At 39.7% G+C, this 23,195-nt stretch overlaps 1 protein-coding gene across 1 annotated transcript in view; it reads left to right on the plus strand.

Moving 5' to 3' along the window:
• Window positions 1-20,521, plus strand: part of LOC126397159 (contactin-associated protein-like 4) — a 108,168-nt gene extending 87,647 nt beyond the window's left edge. The window contains exons 17-22 of the mRNA XM_050055715.1: window positions 1,134-1,358; window positions 3,110-3,243; window positions 6,014-6,101; window positions 13,796-14,011; window positions 14,491-14,562; window positions 19,659-20,521. Of these exons, the coding sequence (XP_049911672.1) occupies window positions 1,134-1,358; window positions 3,110-3,243; window positions 6,014-6,101; window positions 13,796-14,011; window positions 14,491-14,562; window positions 19,659-19,855 (932 nt within the window). The 3' untranslated portion in view covers window positions 19,856-20,521. The remainder of the gene's footprint in view (window positions 1-1,133; window positions 1,359-3,109; window positions 3,244-6,013; window positions 6,102-13,795; window positions 14,012-14,490; window positions 14,563-19,658) is intronic.
• Window positions 20,522-23,195: the final 2,674 nt, after the last annotated feature.

Genomic DNA, 23,195 nt, shown 5'->3' on the forward strand with positions numbered 1-23,195 from the left:
TGTTTCCCAGCTAATTATCTGCCTGTCTGCCTTAACAACACAGTTTACACAATTTTATAACTCCTGATTTATTAAATCTGAGTTCTACTGAGTGAAACACAACGCTGACTTTAGCAGCAGACCTCAGTTATACCAGGAATGTAAAGTAGTAGTGAAATAAATGACTTTGGGCATTCGTTTTATGTGATATGAAAGAAGTACAGTAAATCAGTAACACATTCTCAGCTGAGATGACTGAACACATAATTCAAGGTGTGCTACTACTTTATTTTCCTATGCAGGATGAGAATACAGTCAGACAGGGACAGACAGGAACATGATGTGCTAACACTGAGTTACAGACCTGTCATTCTATGTGTCATTTTCGTCTGCAAATTCTGATTTAATACTTCTCTGCTCTCAAAACTTTGATTTTATTATTTCTTATGTCATTCTAAGCATGTGAAAACATAGTGTATACATCGTCCACAAAAATACAGTACAGATTACGTCCTGTATTGATTCAGTAAGGAATGGTGCGTTTTAGTTTTTAAAAACCTATTTGTCTCTGTCGGTAAACAATGGAAACTGGACCTTTGGGTAGAGAAACAATCCCGTTTTGTTCTGGGTGCATGTTTGACACTGTTGTTGAAGCAACAAATTTAGCTTAGTCTGGTTGCTACAAACGTTACAGATTTAGACAGAACGACAGGTACCAGAGCTCCACGGGGACATTTAATAAAATGCTAATTTAACGTTGGTTTACTATCTGTTAAAATGAAGCCGTATTTGCTGAATTGAAGGCAAATTACTTTCAAAAAGAACCATCATTCGCAGCTAGCCACCAAGATTAGCCACTGAGATGAACCTCAGACAGTCAATGCGACTAACTACTTCCACTATCTCCCTGGAGGTTTTACCCATAATCATTTCTGCAGTAGCACCCTCAGGAATAAGGTGGATAAAACAAGAAAAGTATTTTTTCCTCAGCCTTACCAAATTAAGCACACTTAAAAGTTATTCCTTCATTTAGACCTCTCAGAGAGTGACAGGTAGTTAGAGAGGGACATATTGTAGTGAAAGCCCTACATACAAAGTTCACCAGTCAGCTCCACCACTGATTCATCCTAACACAGTAACTTTTTAACTTTCAGAGGTCTCAGCCAGCTTTATGTCATCTACATCCATCGTCTACAACCTCAAGGAGCCCTATGAACTGAGCAGGAACAGCAGCACCTCACCTTCCTCCATCTACTCTGACGTGACGCTGAGAGGAGAAAACATCTCCCTGAGCTTCAGGACCAGTCAGAGTCCTGCTCTGCTACTCTACGTCAACTCTTTCTACAGGGAATACCTGGCCCTGCTCATCAACAGTCATGGTGAGGACAATGAGGTTTGAACAGATTTAATTCCTGCAGTGGCTCATGCTCACCTCTCCTCTCACTCCATGTCTGTCTCCCTCTGCATTCATCCTATCATCCTCTGCTGCCTCCTTTGCCACACAGCCAGGCTAATTGTTATGCACGATGTCAGGTTCAAAGAAAACATTTGGTGCAGTTACTATTAAATGATAATTCTGTTTTTCAGCAGGGGTCCTCCTTCCCTTGTTGTCGCCATTGTGATTATTTATTGTGTTCAAATTTTAATCACTCGTTTCACTGTAGAGCTTTACAGAGCTCCAGTTGGCAGGGAGCACTGCCAGCTTTCCTGCATAGCACAATAGGCTTTGCCATTATCCACTGTCTGCAACTTGTAAATACGACTGAAGTCCCTGTTGTTGTTTTTTTACTAGTGTGAAGTTGAGCTCAGGGGTCGGAGATTTCTTTTATAATTCTGAACTCAATTCACTATTATCACGGCAATAATTAGCAACCCTTGATGAACATATTGGGTGGCATCCTTTAATCCATTATATGAAATGCACTTTTGATATCATTATTGTGTGTGTTTGGCTGTGCGTTTTACAAATTCTGCTCTTAGTAAAAGTAACATTTAGCTTTTTTAATGACTGAGAGAAAGTCGAGGGATAGCAGGTTTTGAATATTTGATCAAGTCATCATCAGGTATCTGCACTCTTGCTGAAGTATCTAATTAAATTCCAGTGAGAGGCTTCTTTTGGATATTCCACAAAGGCTCCTCTCATGTTTCTCTCTATTGCGGCTGCAGTAACAGGAGCCTCAGCTGCTGCACACAAAGAAACTTCTTCTATCCAAGTCACTTGCTGAGAGTCTGAAGCACTTTTTGCCCTCTGCGAGATTGTTTTTATTATCAAGATGTGCTCTTATGATAGGGGAATTGCTCCCTATTAAGCTGTGAAAAAAAGTAACACAGTGAGTCATAATTAGGAAAAAAAAACTGAAAAGGGCATTAAGTATTAAGTGTTTGGATCTTTCAAAAAAAAGATTATTTCCTATCATTCCTGCTCATCTGTGAAGTCTGCAGACATCGCAGAGCATTCAAATTATCTCAGCGTTATGGAATTTATTAAGTGTAAAAAAAGAAAAAAGAAAAAAAAAAAAGGAAATTAATTTCATATCATGGGGTGTTATTCATAGAGATAAAGTATTAATCCTCAAAGTATTAAATGGTTTGTAGCTTCTTAATTCAGCAGCTGGTATCTTGGAACATTCAGATATCTGGATGAAATGTTCTTTCTTTGAAGGAGTTAATATATGTCTTCTTAGATGTTCAGAGCCAATAATATGGACTTTTTTTTAGGCTTAAGTGCTCAATTAATTATCAGACACTAATTAAATTTTGTCTTTAATTTCAGACATGTTTGTACCCATCAGCAACATTTAAAGATGAGATAAGGTTGTCTTAAAATTGTGTTGTCCAAGGCATGGGCTGTATTGTTGGTGGTCAACATTAACAGTTTACATCAGTTTTAGCAACAGTTTGCATCAGATCTGTTTTATATCTCATGAGTAATATTCACTATTCAGTGACCTCTCTCTGTAGAAGTTCAATTACCCTTCTATGTAATAGGTATAATCTGACACTAATGTGTGATACATGCAAACAATGCTCCATCAGTGACAAAGAAGTTTCAGTGTTGCAACCTAATTCCTTTTGATTTTGTACATGCTTGCAATTCAAACTAAGATTCTGTTGTTCTGTGTTTGCAAAGATGAGCTGGAATTGAGGTACAAGTTGCACAGCAGCAGAGATGCAGAGGTGCTGGGGAGCAGAGTCACGAGCTTGGCTGATGGACGTCTGCACACGGTGATCGTCAGGAGACTGGCAGACACTGTCTCTGTTCAGGTACACACACGTAACAAATAATGCACACTGTCACACGCGTCATTACAACAAACACTGTGAACAAAAAGAAAAGAAAAGGAAGAAATCTTTTGAAATTAATTTCAGATGCTCAATCTTACTTTACTGTCAGAGTGACATCCACACTGTGCATTACATAGTTAAATAAACCCACTGCTCACACTGCACTAAACACTTGATAATGAGAGGCAGACTGCACAGGGACACTTCAGAGGCTGACACTCGTTGTCATATTATTAATTGAAACTGCTGCCAGGTGCTTATTTTGTGGCTATGCGGTTCATTCTCCCACTGCAGATAAATCATGTATACAGTTATAAGAGTGCCTAGCTTACTTATGTTCCATGCAGTCAAACTATAACATGATCCAAACTTAGATAATACTTATCTCAACAGGAAACTTTGTGCACAAGTGCATCCTAAACAAAAGATAAAATGATAAGTAATAAATTACATTAAATCACCAGAATAAATGTTGGCAGTGTAGGTTCAAACTATAGATATGTTACATTTGTATGTTTCGTATATCTCGGATGTTGTTGTCTTTTCCTGTTGATGCCTGAAGCTTCATTCTGGTTAGTCTCGCATGGACAGCCTTTGGTTCTTCGTGCAATGAGATCTGCTCCAGCAAGGGCACCGTCAAGCCTTAGACAGATCTGGTTACGTTTCAGATTTAAATACTATGAAGACAGAGAAGAGCTGAACAAAAACAAAGCCATATGTACAATGTGCAAAATTAAGTTGCAGTATTGTGGAAATAAAACATATCTCAATCCAAAACAAACTCCTTGTAGAAGGCATTTATGTTTAAGCAAGTCCAAAAAATAACTGAGGCTGTCGCACCTTCAATGTGCAAGAATACTGTAAAACTTCAATCAATAGCCTAGTCCAAATTAAATGCTTAAGCCCTTTTACTAGCCCATTGTGGCTACACATTTTGGCCTGTCTTAAATGGATGCCTGGTGTGGTTGCCAAGCAGTTCAGTTCAGTCCAAGTTCTTTGGAGGTATCAAACCAGGTTGTTGGTGACCCACTTCAGCTAACATTAGTTAGCTGCTTTAGTCAATATGGAGATGCTACACATTGTTAGATTGGTTAGAGTCTCCATAAGTCAAATGTTCAATTCGTTTTACTGGAACCAAGAGCTCCAGAGAAGACCGTAATTCATTCAGATTTACCCCCATGACAAAAGAACAAGTGGTGACTCGCTACCTCTGAAGCTGTCATCAAGTCAGAATATGTCCATTCCTCGATTACCCTGTAAGTTATTCATATTCCTTTAGTCAGCAGGGGACCACCAATCAAAATAATCAAAAGGGTTTTTCATAAAAATTAATTTAAGTTATGAATATTGTGATAAAGTGGTGTTGTGTCACTATGCCCCTGTGCCATAATACTCAAGTGCCATAAAACAAGTGTCATAACTCTCTTTCTCTCTGATGTGCTGTTTCTCCAGGCTAGATCAAATGAATGATTCAGAATTGATATGTTATTCAAAGCCTAATTTTTAATACAAGTGACACTTTTACTAGTTCAAATAAACAATTTCATTGTATTTCCCATCTTTGCTGAGAAGCAGTTTTGTTTAAAAGGAATTAAAGTCGTGTCTCATATAGATCCCTGTCCCAAATATAGGCCTGTTGATTTCAGTAATTTAAGCAAATAATAGCTCGGGCTACTATTTGAAGTTTTACAGTATATGCCCGTACAGTATTATTGAAAATGATGGCTTCTGAAGCTTCAATAATATACTAGAACCAAGCTACATTTTACCTGAATGTTTTACATCAATGTAAGTGCTTTAGGATCAAGTCTTAATGTAAACAGTATTTTTGATAATACACCAGATTAGAGGGTTACTTGTACAATTTACAGCATTAATGCTCTGTGAATCTCATATTCAAACATAAATGATATTGTAACTGAAATGTGTCTAATCAAGTTGATATTGTATCAAATATCAGTTAGGACCTGGGACCTTTTGAAACAGAATTGAATTGCTTTGGAAAAATCAATGGTGATTTCCAGCCCTAACAGAAACATCAGCCAGCAGTTTTAATTTATGTTATAAGAATGAGCGTCGGAAAGTCAAATTATTATAGTATCATATAACAAAATATGTATAAAATTGAAAGATCAATGCTCTCAGGCTTGCCAGTGGATCTCTAACTCATGGCACCAAAATGTCCAGACATGTCTCCGTCCACAAGCGTCCAGAACCCAAGCAGAATATAAATTCATAAATGCCACATTTCCTCTCTGTTATCAAGCTACTTTCTTCTTCCCTGTTTTTTGGCTCCACTTTATTCTCAGTTTGATCAACATTAGCAGATGTCTTATTGATAAATGATTCACTAAAGCCCAAATCTCTGTGTTTGCGAGCAATACATCACACCCTGTGTGTTATTATAAAAGAGTGTCTCTCTCTGAGGCATTTACCACCTCAGAACCCGCTCCACTTCTCTGCTCAGCTACTGCGAACCACTGCATCTCACGAGTCTATTGGTTTCCAGCTTTAGGGTTTAATCCCATTTAAATATGCAGGTCAGACCAGAAGTTCAGCCTCCGGCTAGCTTTTCATGTTTAATTGCTTGCTTCTCTGCAGCCATTTGTCGAAGTTTCTTCACAGAGCAGCTTTTGTTTAAACGCTTAACAATAGAGAGCTGTCCTTGACAGTTTGTCGCTGTTATCAGTCTGCGCTTCTTACCTGCTGAGCTTTTACCTTTGCACATGTGACATGCATTATCTTTCAGATCGACCAGAATGCCAGAGAGGACTTCAACTTGACATCTGATGTGGAATTTAACAGCATCAAATCACTCATTCTGGGTAGAGTGCAGGGTAAGTGAGGCTCTCTTCGCACAGACTCCAGCACTTAAACAGACTCATTTGAATAACAGCACTGAGATGTTTGGGCCCTATGCGACAAACACTGTGCTAGAGCTTTCTGCTGTTTTCTATTCATCATGTTTGGTGGACCAGAGGGAAAACAGCAGTCTGAGCAACATCTGTGGTGTTTTTTAAAGACAAGTTGACATCCATATTCAAATGGTCACAAAGACAGCACTTTACTGCGGAGATGCAAAACAAGAACCTTAGAAAAGTCTAAATGTGGAGCCTCCCGCTTAAGTCATTGTTATGTGGCATTAGATGCATTTTAGAGCCATATGGGTTGGTAAAGTATTCGTGCAAATGCCATTGTTTTTTCACTAATGCAGTAGTTCAGAAAATACAGTATACGCTGGTGAACTTTTATCCGTGTTATCGCAGCGGTGAGTAATCCAGTCTTTATGTCTGTCTAGCTGAGCGCAGCTTCAGACAGCTGTAATGGTAATAACTTTAGAAAAGGTCCTTCACTTTGTATGGTAATGAGGAGAGATTGAAAAGAACAAATTACTTGGAAGATTGGAGTCAGCACCCTGCAATACAGCATAACAACCAATAAGTCTCCGCTGCTGTGGGAGGGGTCAAACTAAACCAGGAAGTCAGACGGTACAGTTCAACCCCTCTGCGCCTGACAGTACATTTTGCTTTCACATCACTCCTGTCGTCCTCTACAGGACTGATCTGTCTGCCTGAAGCTTCTCTTAATGAAGGGGAAAGACTTTGCACCAAAGCTGTGATGCTTGATGATGATGTTTTTCTCTGTTGCCTCGAATGTTTACCTTTGGCTAGCATCATCTGAGACAAAAATACTGTTAGAAACGTGGGGCTGATATAGAATTGGGTATCAGAAGAGGTTCTCAATTCATATGTAATTAGGCCCATCATGCCTCAATCATCGTCCGTACAGTAACTGCTTGTACGACAATGGGCTGCGCACATAGTAATAGAACAGGAGTTACAAGAATTAGAGACTACTGCTGTGCAATTGCCACATTTACATTAATTCATCCACTCAACATCAAGGACTTAGCATTCACTAATGTGAAACTACAGGAGGCTGTAACTGCTTCACAGTAAAAGTCATTCAGTCGTTAACTGGTGGAAGGCCAACCGGCAGTGTGAGGTTTGTTTTAACAGAAGTTTAACTGAAACAGGTGCAATAAAACCTCAGAACAGAGCAGATGAACAAAACATTCAGTTTGCTTTGTGTAGTAATACTTATTATTGATTGTTTATGGAGACATTGAAGAATTACACAATATCTTGTCATCCATCCATCTTCTAACCTACTGTCATGGTTCTCTTGGAGCTCATTGTCACCTGCTTTGAATGTTATCACTCGATTAAATGGGTCTCATCAGTGGTTATCAGCCTCATAGATATGAGTTAAAAAACACTTGCTTCACCTACTAGTAGGTTATCAGCCCATTAAATGGCTGTATTTGTCGTGTGATCTCGAGTGGTCTTTGAGATTATTACATATTTGGTATCATAGAAGAGAAAATAAAGTACCGAATTACAGGTACCAGGATCAGTTCAAATGTGAAGTTTTAGCAGACGCCTAACCCATATCTATGAGGCTGATAACCACTGGTAACTGAAGCAGGGTACCCACGCTGAAATGATTGCCAATCATAGGGCCAACTGGCTGTTAAGTTTTTCTTTCTCAAATAATATGCCACAAATTGAAAAAAGAAGGAAGCAAAATAGTTGAGTAGAATCAGTTACAAAACTAGAATCTATAGAATCTATTGAATATCCCAACTTGAGAGTATAAGCGATTATATAACAAATTGTTTGACCAGGCAATCTGATTAGTCAACAAGACATTTTGAATGTGCTCAAATCAGCATAAAAGCACACCTGGCTTATCACTAAAAATATTGCACACATGGCAACGCTGTAACTGCCAGAGCAAATACCAGAGGGCCACAAAACTGCTAAAAAAAACCGGATCGTTTTGTTAATAATTTTGATCTTTACAGTGGACTCAGTTTGATGAATGGTTGGAAGAAGATGAGGCTGCAGCTGCTGTTGCCTTGGTACATCCTAGACATACACACTTTGTATGTATTCACGCCTACGGGTTAAAATCTATAGGAAACTCTTTACAATCCTGAAAATATTATAAAGTCTAATATGTAAGTATAAGCACACTGCAGTCAACATTATGAAACTACTATATCTGAAACATTTTTGATCTTTATTTCAAATGACCTGAAAAGCTGATGAGCAAAAAGCTACCTAAAAATGGGTTATTACGATATCTTATAAGCAAATGATCTGACAAATGCTCATGATAGCCTGTCTCTTGCAACAAGTATGGTAACATTAATAGAATACTTAAAACAACTTCAGAACGTGAACTTAACCACTGCATTTGCAGAAAGAGATAGATAAGATACTTAAAAAGGCTAAGTGATTCATCAGATTAAATGAATTAGTCTTTTTTATGAATTAACTTTCTTTGATTCATATAAGGTATGGTGCTGTTTGCTGCTTGACTGCCCCGTCAGTGCAGGTGCGCGCCTCAGCGAGTGTGAACGCAGTGAAAAAGTTGGTTTTGAAAGGCTGAATGCTCTCAAATGAGGATTGAAGGAGAATATTTTGTTAGATAAAAACATGTTGTGGACTTCTCTCAGGAGGAAACTGATGTTTTGGTCTGGAAGGTCCAAGCTTGCAGTGTCCGAATATAGGGAACTGCGAGCAGACCTCCACGGGCTGATGATGCAAAGGTAGCCTGGGAGGAGGTCACCACAATTGTAAATCAATGTTGCGTTTCTCTCGTGCACGCATGCGCTCTCTCTTTCTCTCTCGTAGTCTCATTCTATTCTTTTCTTTTGACTTTTCTAAGATGACAGATGCTGAATATATACTCCCTATCTGATGCTGTGGCTGTTTGTGGTTGGCTGAGAGGGATGTGAACTCATTAGTTTGCAGCTGTGTTAATCAAATCAGGTTGGGTTTCCATTACGCGTGCCAAACATGCCAAACGGTGTCAGTCCCCTTTGATCTGACATCAGATGTGACGGGACAGTCGATATAGAGATACATTTATGTGCTGATTGCAGATAGTTGCATTGAATAGTGGTTTGTGGCTATTTATTACATTGTTAATGTGCCTGATATTCTGGAAACCTGCCTGTGAGGTTTTGGTGACGTGTGCGCACTGTCCGCCGGTCAGCCAAACTTCGGCTTACACCGGCTGCGCTCCCCGTGCGCTGACAGTAGACCTGGTTTCAGCTGGCGAGCCTTTAGCGCACCTTCGGCGAAGCCTTTTGGCACGAAACTGTCACTGCGCCAAGCTGGATCTGTCGACACCTCCCCCTGCTGCGCCGCCACACCCATCTCAGTGTACCTCGGTCTGCCAAACTACCAAACTGAGCGCGCCTCGGATTGCACTGCTCGAAACTAGCTCTGCGCGGGGTTCGCCACACTGCGCTGCGCCGGGAAACTAGAGGCCTTAGACTTTAGAATGCTCTTGAGTTATTGAAAACGTCTGGCACCCTCTGGGGTCCTCCATTAGCTGGTGCTGGTGACAAGGTGCTACTAATTTAAAAATACATGTGAGGTGTGTGGATGTAGGAGCTAAATCTGTATATGAAAGAAAGAAGATGTCTTAGTCGTAACAAGGCTGAGATAGCTAAGTTGTTTTGTGTTTATATATTGGGTATTTATTTGTGTTGGGAAATCAGACGATCTCTAGAAAGTATTAGGCTCATGTTGGCTGGCAGACGAGTAGTAAACTAGGTTTCATTACATATGAGAGTCTACTGACATGACTGATTCTTTTCCAGTTATTAGTCAGACCCTATGTATGTCAATAGAATTGCAATATTACATGAGATGGTGTACTTTAATGTCATTTGTGGCACTTCAGTGATGCGTACAGACGCTTGACTGAATCACTGTCGTGCTACAAATGAGGTTAAAGCAGACCCTCCTGTTAATTATATTTGTTTCAAATTATATTTGTATTCATATAACTACTTGGACATTTACTTTTACATTGTTTTGAGTGTGAAAAACACAATTTGCTCGTTCTACTCAAACACATGTAAGGTGCACATGACAGAAACAAGTCCAAATTGATGGCGGTGCTCTTTTTACGTTCAGCTCCTGAACATTTCTTTGTGTTGTTGACCCAGGCCGTGTTAGTGTGTGACCCAGCCTTCTCTCTGCTGAGCCAGAGGACGCTGGCAGTCATATCAGTATCAGAGAGGCAGCAAGACAGTTGATATACTGTCACCCCCTGCCAGCGCTGTCATCCATCAGCCTAACTAATGGACCAGGAAAGAATGGAGAGACTGAGCTGTTCACGCAGAGGGAGAGGAAGGGGGGTGATGAAGAGAGAGGGAGAGTGAGATAGTGATACAGAGAGAGGTGGAGGTAAAGGGCAGCAGTTGGGCGGGGGTGGACAGTAATCGTCAGTTCGTGGATACAAGGCCAGTGCTGTCAGTGTGGGGTTTGACTGCTCGCTCAAACATCCAAATCCTTCTTAGTGAAGAAGGCACAGACTCTATTCAGCACTTTTAACACCTAGTACCACCAGTACTGGATGATATAAGAAACTTTACCACATCATCTTACATTTGTTAGTTTTACATACTGTATTGTTTCACTTAGCCTCATTTAAAGGCAAACTTTACATTGTAGGATCCTGTATGCTCAATTTTAGTTTTTTGCTATGACCATATTTTTTGAATATTCCTTTTTCATAAAGATGATAACTTTACCTACTTAATACAGACAGTTAAACGTGCACATGCATGCTGGGTGAAGCAGATTGCTTAAAATACCTCAGAGACAAACTCCCCTGCCTGCGTGTGCTTTATTTGTTAGAAGAAAAAATGGTGAAAGGTAGAGATAGAGAAAAAGTTTGTCTTCTTAATTAAACAACAGAGAAAAAATATGGTAATGCAGTGTTAGACAATCTAATGCTACAGCTGTGACTTAAATCTGTTGTGTTATTAACTTTTTCCTCCCATCTTAATCAGCTGCTCTCTATTTTGCAGGTTGCTCAACAGATATACGCATGTCATAAAACATATAATTCAGAGTCAAATTATTTCCCGCTGACAAGAGGATCACACTTAATTTAAGACTTAATCAAAGCCTGATCAAATATACAGCTGATAAACAGCCCTCTCCAGCCAGGCCACTCTGCAGTGTCCCATTTGTGTGGTGAAAAGTTGCTTCTCTGCGATAATAACTTAGATGAGTAGTGATGATGTGCTGTGTAATCAAATTGCACTGCAGGAATAATTGTAGTTCACACTGACATTTATAGCTGCTTAAGATTTTACTTAGCACTTGCTGTCACAAATAGTGGCGTGGACACATTAGCCACCAGAGAGACTCACTGGCAGTTTCCTAATATAAGGAAGTGTTCACATGTTTTTTGTCCACAGTTTTGTGATGATAGCTGCAGGCCTGTCGCCAGAAGAAAATGTTGGCATTTCTGCAAAACTCAAATATGTTAGATGTTAGATATATTGTATATCTATCATATCAACGTTTGTAAAGTGACGGACGTAATATATAAGCTGACTTTGTAATCCGGAGATAGAGAGGATTGTGGATGGCGTGTTTCAGAGGCAAGATGCCTGCCAAGCTGCAGACCACTGCACAAGACCAAAAAAAAAACGGTTGTGAATTAGCGAGTCTTTGCTTTGTTCCCAGCAGCTTTTTAGGCGCAAACATTGGTTGTTTTTTTTACCAAGACATTGCTGCTTTTCCTGCCAGGATTGTGCTCCCTAAACAGTGCTTTTTAAGCCAAAACATGATCTTTTCCTGACCATAACAAAGTGGTTTTCAATTGTAATTCTAACTGCTCATTAGCTACAGTGTTGTTAAAACGTAAGGGTTTAACTTACCTGCTATAGTAATGTGCAAATGTAACGTATCTGCCTGTGGTTTGGAGAAAAGTTCAGTGCTAACATCTCTTTTGGCAAATGGGTGGACAGCCGAGAGGTAATCTAGTGATAAAGTCTCACAAGTTTTACCTAAAAGTAGTCACATTCCCATAAGGTAAACATTTTCACTTGACCAACACTTTGGTTCACTGAGCTAATTGAAAACTGAATGGCCAAACATTTATTACACTTTGCTGAGGATACTCCTGGTCCCCAGAGGACGAATCCTAATGTTTTCTTGACCCCTTAGGCCTTTTCCTCCCACAACACTTTCAGACTAAAACTTGCACTTGTACACAAGAAATTTAATAATGTAAAAGGCAGATTACCATGAAATTTGCTGAGCATATTCTGGCTCCAAAGGGAATAAATCCTTTTGATTTTAATGACCCAATTGCCTTCCCTCTAGCACCACCATTACTGTGAGGACTCCAAAAATAGAAAAGTAAATGTAATGCAGTTTGTTTCTCCCAGCACTTTCATATTGTGCAGTGTAATTAACATTTTAGTTTCCACTAGTATGGCTTTAGACATGTTGCTTACCGGCTGTTTATTAAAGCTGCTCCATGTGGCCTTTTATGATCAAAAGGTAGCTTCCATTTCAACAAAACAAGCCAGCTGCTTGGCCTTCTAGTTCACTGTATTTACCAACAATGTAAAATCATCCCTTCTCATTCAATTGAGTGAGACCAGTCCATTAATGCACTGACATGTCAAAAAAAGAAAACCTGTTCAAACTGGATGTTCTGTACTGTATATATATAGTATTGAATGTTCATATTGGTAGAATCTTTTTCTACATATATTATTTTTATTATATTCTTTATTAAATTTGTGTGGAGAGATGTCAGAGTGAGGGGGCTGCCTTGGTCAGGTGCTCCGAGTGGTTGGGGGTTCAATGCTTGCTCAAGGGCACCTCGGCAGTGCCCAGGAGGTGAACTGGCACCTCTCCAGCCACCAGTCCACGCTCCATATTTGGTCCGGATGGGGACTTGAACGGGCGACCCTCTGGTTCCCAACCCAAGTCCCTATGGACTGAGCTACTGCCGCCCATATCATATTCATTTAACCATAACCATTTATTTAACCTTTACCGAGTGTTGTACTTTATACACAGCATGGCGGGATGGTCATCTATCACTTTGCGTAGCTTTTAGCACTGGTACATTAAAGTCTGTAAGATCATCACAGGCAAATTTCCAACTTAACTAAGTTTCTATCCGTGCGAATGTTCAACGATTTGGCCAATAGCTGATACAGATATTGATGTTTTTATATTGTTGTTTATTCATTGTTGTTTGGTTTCGAGCCCTGCTTTTTAGCCTGTGCAGAATTGATGTTACCCACACACGTGTTTTAGGTGCCTAACCTTCCAATACTTTAGCCATACTGCAGTTAGCATGCATGAACATTGTAGGAATAATTGTTTCAAAACATGCCCTCCAACACTGAAAAACTTGTGAATATGATGTGTGGTTTTTCAGTATCATCCACTATCCCTGTTTTGTTTGGCATAATCATTTCCAGCAGGTTTATCCTCTTCTGCGGTGTCAAAAATGGATGTTAAAATGATTAAGACAAAGATAGATACCACTTATCATCGCGACCGTGGTCTCATCAAGATAAATTTTTATCACTGCCGTATTTTAAATGTGTAATTGGAACTTGCTGATAACAAATGTGTCTTCGCACTCAGCCGTTCTTGTCTCTGTGTTTCTCTCTCTCCGCCTTCAGAGTCTGATGAGTTGGATGAGGAGCTGGCCGGCTTGGCCTCTCTTGGGTTCACCGGCTGTCTGTCAGGTGTTTGCTTTAACTCCATCAGTCCTCTGAAAGCTGCTCTGCTGCACCCTGACAGCCCTGTTATTGTCAGCGGCCCATTGGTCCAGTCGAGCTGTGCTTCCTCCTCTCCAGCCAATCCCTACGCTGCAGAAACCACACACTCCTTATCAGGTACAAGGAGCAATCTCAGCCCTTATATTCCATACTATACTATATACACCATATACATTATTAAATAACCACCCACTTCTCCTCCTTTCTGGTATGCTTTTAATTGTATTCTTAGGGCTGTTCATTAGACTTTTTATAGGCTCATTAAACATCCTCCGCGGTAAGCAGACAGACTGATGGCACTCCGACAGATGAGATTAGTCAGACAACTGTAGTGAAGTCCTTTGAGACTGTGCTGAAGCTTTCAACAAGCACTGTCTGCCCTGACTGATGGTTCTCACAGTCACTCTATTTATCCTTATACACTCCTTTACATCATCCTTCTTCTTTTTGTAAATTAAATTTCACTTTTTTTCGGACTTTTTTGTTTTCCCACTTTCATCTCTGCTCTGCAGTCTTCTCTGTATCGTATACCTCACTTTTCTGGAGCATCTTTTCTGCTTTTTATTACTCTTCCTTTTCTGTCTTTGTCTCTGCAGACCAACCTGGTTCAGTGGATCCAGGTCAGCCTTTGGTGAACGCCATCAGGAATGACTCAGCTCTAATTGGAGGTAATGCAATCCATCTTTGCAGGAATAATGAAAGTTCATTCAAATATCATTACAGTTGATTCAAAACTTTATATTTTGGGGAGTCTGATATTGTAAGGAGGGGTGAGAAGGTTCAGTTTCAAAGTTTGTGTGCAGGATGCAAGTGAGGAGAAAGAAATTTTGATCTTGGAAGCTGAAGAGAAAAAGAGGCAGTGAGGAACAGTAATGGGTTGGCTGTTTAATGAGAAGATTTTGGGTCTAAATTCACACATGAAAACTTTGCAGAAGAAAGGATTTTAGGCTTGTGTTTCCATTTTGAAAACCACCTTGAAGTAGCATTAAAGTTAAACATAAAGTTTGTTTATACCTAAAATACAACTTTGGAAAACTTTTACAGATGAGACACATAATCTACTGGAGCCCCGAGAGGCGAGTGAGAAAAAAAAATGTGATTCATTTTTAGCTCCGATTTTTTTGGGTCAGTATCATTTTTTAAGTGTTTGTTGTTGCAGTACTCATTTCAGTCACTAAATGCTGAAATGTGCCACTTCTTTTTGAATATTTTTTTTGCCTTTATTTTATTTGATGATATAGGACAGAAAAGGGAGAGAGAGGGGGGATGACATGCACTGAAAGGCTGCAGGTTGCAATTAAACCCAGGCCTAAGTACATGAGGTGCCTGCTCTACCAGAGGCCTGTACTACAAAAAAGAATTTGGAGTTAGCGAGGTAACTTCAGGGTTAACTCTAGGTTTTCAGTACTATGAGGCCGATTCTCATTTTATCGATAAAAATCACCGTGGTAACATGCTGAACAGCTAACCTGCTCTGGGGCAGGTTAGCTGTTCAGAGTATCGGATCACAGGCTGTCAACATCTTGACCTCTGAGCAATCAGGTCACTGAAGAAAACAGTATCCATTAACAAATATCCGGAGTCTCAGGTAAAAAAGAGGAGCATATATGCTGTCATAGGTCAGTAGATTCATTTCATTGTCCCACGGCTCTGTTTCCACTGGTTTTAAAGCAGAGCATCTATCAAATGGAGAGATCGTTTACAACACTAAACACATGATTTTAGCAGTATTTTAACTTATGCAAAGTTTATTTTAGCCCGCAGTGATAGCTGACAGTGTTGCTAATATTACACTCTGATTCCATCACTGCAGCTCAGAATAACATGAGACACCTGTGTGATGAGAACTAGGGGAAAAAAGTAATATTTTATTAGAAAAATAATCCACACATTTTTAATTGGCTTCTGTTATTATAAATGCAGCCATTTTCTTTGGTGCAGAAACAGTCTGGCACTTTAAATTGTTTTATGTGACATATTCAAGAGTACTTTCATCATCATCCAACTTAAAAGCAAAAAATACTCTATGCTAATGTCACACATAGCCTAGTGATGCCTACATATAATGTAAGTCTCAGCTGATGGGGATTTTTTTGATATATATACATATCTTTATTTAAACAACACAGTGTAACAAGACTCAGTATACAGTTGGGAGTATACAAACACAATAATAACAGAAAGCCAGGGGAATAACATACTACACAAAGATAGTATAAGACCTACAGATGTCAAGTGTCTTAATAGCCTTTTTGTGGGTTAAACCCAAGAGTAGTTTCATGTAGTGTTCAACATCCTTCAGAAAAACACCAATATGAGGTTTATTATTGCTAAACTTACATTCTTACATTTATGGATAAGACACTTGAGGGTACTTGAGGAAACCAAACACCACATTTTCCCATAACAATGTAAAGTCTTTAGAAATATGGTCCACGATAAATATGTCCTTCCAGAATTTCTTGGTGTGAGAAGAAAGTCAGTAAAAGTGTAAAACAGTTTCAGATTGTTTGTTGCAGAGAGAGCAGTTTGTGTGAATATCTGCAACAAACAATCAGATTGGCAGAGTAATATTTATGAACAATTTAACCTTATTCACAATTAGGTATTTATGCGGTTGCATCCTAACATTCTTCCAATATATTTCCAAGAAGCATTACAGTGCCTGTTGGACTGGCATCAAAAACTATTGCAAATTCCTCAGGGGTTCCTCAGGTGATGATCATAGAAGAAGACATCGTCATTCATAATTAACACCCCTGTCTCTTTCACATGAATGCGCTCGTGGCTGGATAGGAAAACCCAGAGTTGACTGGACTAGTTGATAACAAACTTTATAGTACCGGTTATCCAGACGGCCAATGTTGGGGTTAGTCAAGCCAGATAATAAAAAGGTACCCTGGGTAGTTTAACTCGTTTCATAATACAGGCCTCAGGTGAGCCACTGGGCGCCCTGCACTACCCCATGTGTTCAAAATGGGACTAAAGGCATTAATGTTGACATCAATGTAACATAATTTGCTAAGACACAATATATGAACTTTATAAGTATTACAGCAACAAACGATCCTGCCAAAAAGTAACTTTGAAAGATTGTTCTGGCCAAACTTTTTCCCAACTGTTTCAGAAATATTAAAAAAAAGGAACTCAGACAGATTATCCTGGCAAAACCCTGTTTTTCACTTGTTCTTAAGTCATAAACACAGGAGAGAAAACAATATAGATCAGACTGAGAAAATGGATCGGCAGAATTTTTTCTCGCTTGCGTCTCAGGGCTCCTGTACAGAATCCTTTTCTGAGGGGAGGAAATCACAGACAAAGAAAAACATGTAACAGAAGTCACACCCTGTCTACACAGCAATTGCAGTTTCTTTCGACAATTTGTGGTGAGCTATTTTTGATTTAGATGAAATGCCAGAAGGGTGAGGAGTGACAAAAACAACATTGTTTCAAAACAGCACAAATTCAGGTATCATTCAGTCTTATTCTGCGATGTGACAGAAATAGTCTGAAGTAATTGAACATGGTCTGAACTGTGAAAAAAAGTTTTTAACAATCAAGGGTTTAAGTTAGCTGTCATCTTTAAAAGGTAGTCCAATAATAAATCTGTGTTTGAATGATATGATGTGGCGTAAAGCATTGGGGTTTTTTTTTTTTTAAATATTTTTTTTCTACTATTATTTGTTTTGGTCAGAGCCTTTGGGCTAAATGCTAAGTGAGAGTACACGCCCTGCAGTGAGAGAAGTTTTACCTCATGGCTGTTTCATTTATTTAGGTTTTTCCAGTCTTCATTTGGTTTTAAGTATTTTGGAAAGCGGAAAGTGCAGTCACAAGTAATAATCTTGTCGTCATTCCTCAGCTCTGCTGCCACATTGATACTTCCCCTGTTTGATGTCTTTCTCATGCAAATGTGAGCATGGTTAAACCCTGTCAGAAACCCAGTAATCCAATTGCTTGGCCATGTATTACTGGCATTTCTAGCAGAAATCTAGCCCACTGAATTTCTTCTTAACATGATGTTTAAAGGAATAGTTTGACACTGTTTTTTGTCAGCCAAGAAATATAGTTACAGCACATAACTCCCCCTAAACCCACAAATTGTCATTTTTACATTTCTGTGTATGTACGGATTAAACAAGCATGATACAGTCTGTTCATTTGTGAGCTTTAGAGGTGGTGGTTATTTTTAACTTTGCAGAGAGCTAAGCTAACTGTCCTTGGCTCTAGTGTTTGTGCTAAGCTAGTCAAGCTGCCTACAGATCCATACTTAAAGGTGCTCTGTAAAGATTTCTTGCACACAAACAAAAGTGACATTGACATTGTTTCTCACCAAAACACATTGCATATATCCTTGAGGCCTTAACAACATGTTGAACCTATGTTCTTCCTCATAAAACAAAGTTGATCATAAATCCTGCAACGTTTACACCCATATTGAGCTGATCATTTTCTTTCCTGCCTTTCCATGTGCACTGCTGTGTTTCTTGGTGTGTTACTGCACCTGCTGATCAGCAGACTAATCAAACCACTGATTGTGTATCACGTTACCCAGTGTTACCAACTTTTCAGACCCTCTTAGCGACTTTATTTCTGAAAAAGCGGCTTGTGACAAATTTAGCAACTTATTCAGACTATCTGGGAAACAACAAGCATTATATTCAAATATACTGTACAGTGTGTTTCATTTCCATGCATGCTTCTCAGAGTAATCACTGTCCACAGCTCCTCTGCTGAGTCTCTCCCCTACTCTCCTTCTGCGCAGCAGCACTGCATGTGACTGAGCCTTCACTGAGAATTGTGTGTTATCGATCTCATGCTTCCAGTTTAAAGAAGCAGACAAGAGAACCTGCACAGATTGGTCAGTTCCCAAAGTCACACAATAACACAAACTGACTAACTGATCAAGGGGCAGCAGAAGACCAGTGACTGACTGTGTTCTGTGAGGTAAAATTACTGTTTCTGTCAATGGAGTCTGCGGCTTTGAGAAGAGCATTAAAGGGCTGTCTGACTGGGAGGTAAGGCAGTGAAAATATTCTAAACATAGTGTACACTCAAACTGATTTTAACTGTTTAAGGTGGCCCTATTCTTATATGGCTAAAACACATTTTGCTGCTGCCCCCGTCCACAGTCACCAGACTCATTTGAAAGAAACAGTGATTTTACCTCATAGCTCATGAAATGCTTTGTTGAGGATTCTTCTGTTGAATCTAATTAAGCATAGTTGTAAAATGCTTTTGTTTCTGTCAGACCGTAATAAAGATCATTTTGCTTCACCACTGTTCCCCCCCCCTCCTTTCACATGTAGCACCAACATACCGCAGTTTCAAAGACATGCAGTTCCTGTAATGAGAATTTTTATCTGCTTTTCTTGATCTCTCCCTCGCTGCACCCAATGCACAATGATGTCGTCAATATGCATTTGAGCGTATGTGTCATCATTAAGCAAATGGGTGAATGATGTTATCTGGTGGCTTTTAGTGAGTTTTAAAGTTTGTGCTAACTACTTCATTGGAAAAGAGTTGGCAACACTGGTACTTTCCATGGTGCACATGCCAAAGAAATCCAAAACAGGACCTGCTCACTGAAAAACTGCTCCATTGTGCTAGTGGAAGTTTAAAAAAAGTGTCTTTAATGCACTGATATAAAAGTGGCATGGATCTTCTCATGTACCTCTTGGCAAGAAAATAAGAAGGCTGACAACAACCTGGTTGCTTATGTACATGATTTTGAAGCAAAATTATTTTTGTGCATTTCTGTGTTCAGGGGTCATCGCTGTTGTGATCTTTGTCACCGTGTCTGCATTGGCGATAATGGCCAGATTCATCTGCAGCAGGAAAGAGACGTATCGAAACCAGGAAGTCAAAGAAGCGCAGCCTGAAGACGGCCATGAGTTTCCCTTCAGCAGCCAGGTGGACTCGCAGAGCGCTCCCAGTGAAAACCAAAAGGAGTATTTCATTTAGCAGGAGCCCCTAACTGCCCCTTACCTGACAGGACAGAGCGGGATGATTCACCAAGAGCTCCATTCTTTATTAGACACACAGAGCCTCTGAGCCAGCGGCACCAGTGGATCAATACGATGTGAAGACGGAACAATTTATGATTTTCTTTATTCCCTTTCTGCTGTCATTTTGAGGATGTAAATATTTAAAAATGTAAATTGTTATTTGTGTGCTTATGAAAATACTTCTCTGCCATATTGAAAATAATTTATTAAAAATGAAACATGCAGAATTGATGTGTACCGACACACAACTTCGTTCCAGTTAAACTAAACTTTTGGACTTGGTTTTAATTTATAAGAAGCACTTTTTCTACGAGGACGATGAACCTTCTGTGAAATTTAAAATGTCAGAGCCATACAGTATGTGTCAGAATATGGAAAGACTGACTGGGAAGACTGACATACATGTTCCACATCTACACATAAGAGCTCAGCCAAAGCACAGCCTCAGAGTGAACTAAAATCCATCTGTTGTAAGTGAAAATAATTTCAACAGCTGCTGTATATATGAATACAAAGTTAAATTCACTCTCAAAACTTATCTTCCACGCTTCATGTTTTCAGTTAGTCAGAAAGCTTTTATGTTACTCGCTGTGCTTTTTATTCATATCATGAGAAAAATAAAAGCTTTACGATGAGACCGAGATTTTTTTTTGTACTTTTCCTTCCTGCCTGCACCACCTGCAGGGAGCAGCCGACACCAAAAATCTCAAAGTAGCTTTCAACAGAGAAGCTTTAAGCAGCACAGACTATAAAACACTGACTGTCTGTCACTTCCTTCGCTCTGCAGACATTTAATGTGTTTTTGCTGAAGCACTAATCTGTGTTTGCCTGACAGGTAGACTAAGAGATCATCAGAAGGAGAAATGGAAAGAATTGAAGAGAAGCTGACAATGAGATATAAATGATGCAATGAAAAGCAGCCATCTAAATATCAATATTAGGATATTTATACGTTCCTGTCTCTGTGATACTTTGAATCATGGGTGGGATTTTTGTTTCGGGAAAAACATTGGAAATGTTGTTTTCCTCCCCGTCTCAGCAGGGTTTCATGCTCAATGATTTTACCTCATTACTGCTCAGTTGAGGTATTTGTTCTTCGTCTCTCTCGCAGTTCTGTCTTCAAGATGTTTTTATGGTTTTTCATATAAACAAATGTCTCTTTTGATACTCTTCTGCACAGAGTAATCCCTCACAATAAGGATACACGGCCTGTGAAAGCCTTTACACTTGTTCTTCTAAACACCTGCTGTGTAGAAGCTCTTTCTTTGAAAATGCTTGTGGTGCAATGAAAGCGATGCATTTTAGATTTCCTGAGTAGTTAGCGGGAGTCGTGATTGTTAACATGCATGAACAATAAAAGGAGCACTGCAAAGTTAAACTGAGAAATCCCGAGTGAAAAGACGCCGCAGCCCTGGAGACTATTTGACTGTCAAGGAATGTAGAGTTAAATCGCTTGAGTAATGACTGCTCGGGACTGAAGATGTCAGCAGGAATCAAAAATTAGGGATTTATACAAAACCACTTTCATGAAGGAAGATAGAGTCATGATATGATATGTGCATGACCTGCAGGGACAAGACATTAATCTCTATAGAAGTGCTGAGACAAAGCTGTGATATTCTTGATGGGGTCCCGCTTGTCATCCGAAATGCACTGATAAATTTTGGGTGCTTTCACACCTGCCCTGTTTGGTTCTGTTCAGTCAAACTCAAGTTCCTTTGCCCAGTAAGTGCACACAGCAATCGTACTGGGGTGCACACCAAAACAACCGGACTGAGACCTTCTTGAAGAGGTGGTCTCAATCCGGTTATAGACTTCTGACCAATCAGGAGCATGCCATTTTATCTGGTCTGCTTGTAAATGCTGCCATGAGAATACAAACCAACCAAAATTAGCCCCTGATTCGGACCAAAGCAAGCAAACTCTAGGCCTGAAAGCACCCTAAAACTTTTTCAGCTCTTCTGACTCTCAGCAGTCAGTGAAACAGTAATCTCAATATACACAGATCTGCATATGTATGCAACATCTGTAGATAATGGCAATATTGACCAATCACGCTCGAGTAAGCTTTGGTTTCCTGCAGGTAAACACGCTGTGTGGAGGGCAAAAGAGGTGGAACACAGTGGCCAAAATGCAATCTTGGTTCCCACTGGCTATCGTCTGATCAGGATTTAGACTTTTATTAGCTTTTTCTTAATTTATCGACATTCATGTGCAGGTATCTGTTCACAGAGTTCAGCCGAAATGTTGTCTGGACTTGGCTCAAGATGCTAATCAAACTGTCACAATGACCAGCGCAGAAAATAGGAAGTCTTGGCCCGGATATCTGCAGGCCACACCAGATCTCCTGAAATATTGGCTGTTGCCACCTGAGGCTTTATCCTCATCAGACGATGGCTGATGTGTTCTGAGATTGGCAGAACAGGTGAAGCCCAGAGAGCAAGTCTCATAAACTGCCTTTAAGACAAAACACAGTTTGATTTGACCAACGCCTGATATTAAAATGTAATTTATATCTGGATATCCTGTCTAGAGAAGGAACACATTTGGATGTAAAACACAGTTTGACAGGAATGTATATCACAAAAAAATTTCCTCCAACAAGTTGAAAGGTCGCCGTACTCTGCCTCTTCCTACTATAGCTGTTGACAAGTCTGCTATTCTCATCTCACTGATTTGCATGTTATCTTACTATATAATGACGAAAACTCTGTATGTGTCTGTGTCTCTGTTCCACGTTTTTCTCCTCACTGACTTGGTCAATCCATGTGAAATTTGGCACAGTGGTAGAGGGTCATGGGAGGATGCAAATGAAGCAATATTACATCAATTGGCCAAAGGGGGGCGCTATAGCAACCAATTGAAATTGCAAACTTTGAATGGGCATATCTCATGCCCCGTATGTCGTAGAGACATGAAACTTTGCACAGAGATGCCTCTCCTCATGAAGAACAAATCTGCCTCAAGAACCCATAACTTCTGGTTTATAGATTTCCCACCATTTTGAATTGTTTGAAAAACACTTAAAATCAAACTCTTCCTAGGAAGTTTGACCGATCTGCATGAAACTCGGTGAACATAATCTAGGGACCAATATCTAAAGTTCCCTTTTGGCAAAAGTTGGAAAACTTACTAAAACTGAGCTTCTATAAGGCAATGAATATTGCGGGGGGGCGTGGCTCATCACATAAAGGTGTATAACATCTCAAGGGTTTCACCAATCTGCACACAACTTTGTAGGCATATGACCACACATAATCTGAGGGGACCCCTCCATTATTGACCCCATCAACAAA

The sequence above is a fragment of the Epinephelus moara genome, chromosome 10, assembly GCF_006386435.1.
Source record: "Epinephelus moara isolate mb chromosome 10, YSFRI_EMoa_1.0, whole genome shotgun sequence".
NCBI lineage: Eukaryota > Metazoa > Chordata > Actinopteri > Perciformes > Serranidae > Epinephelus > Epinephelus moara.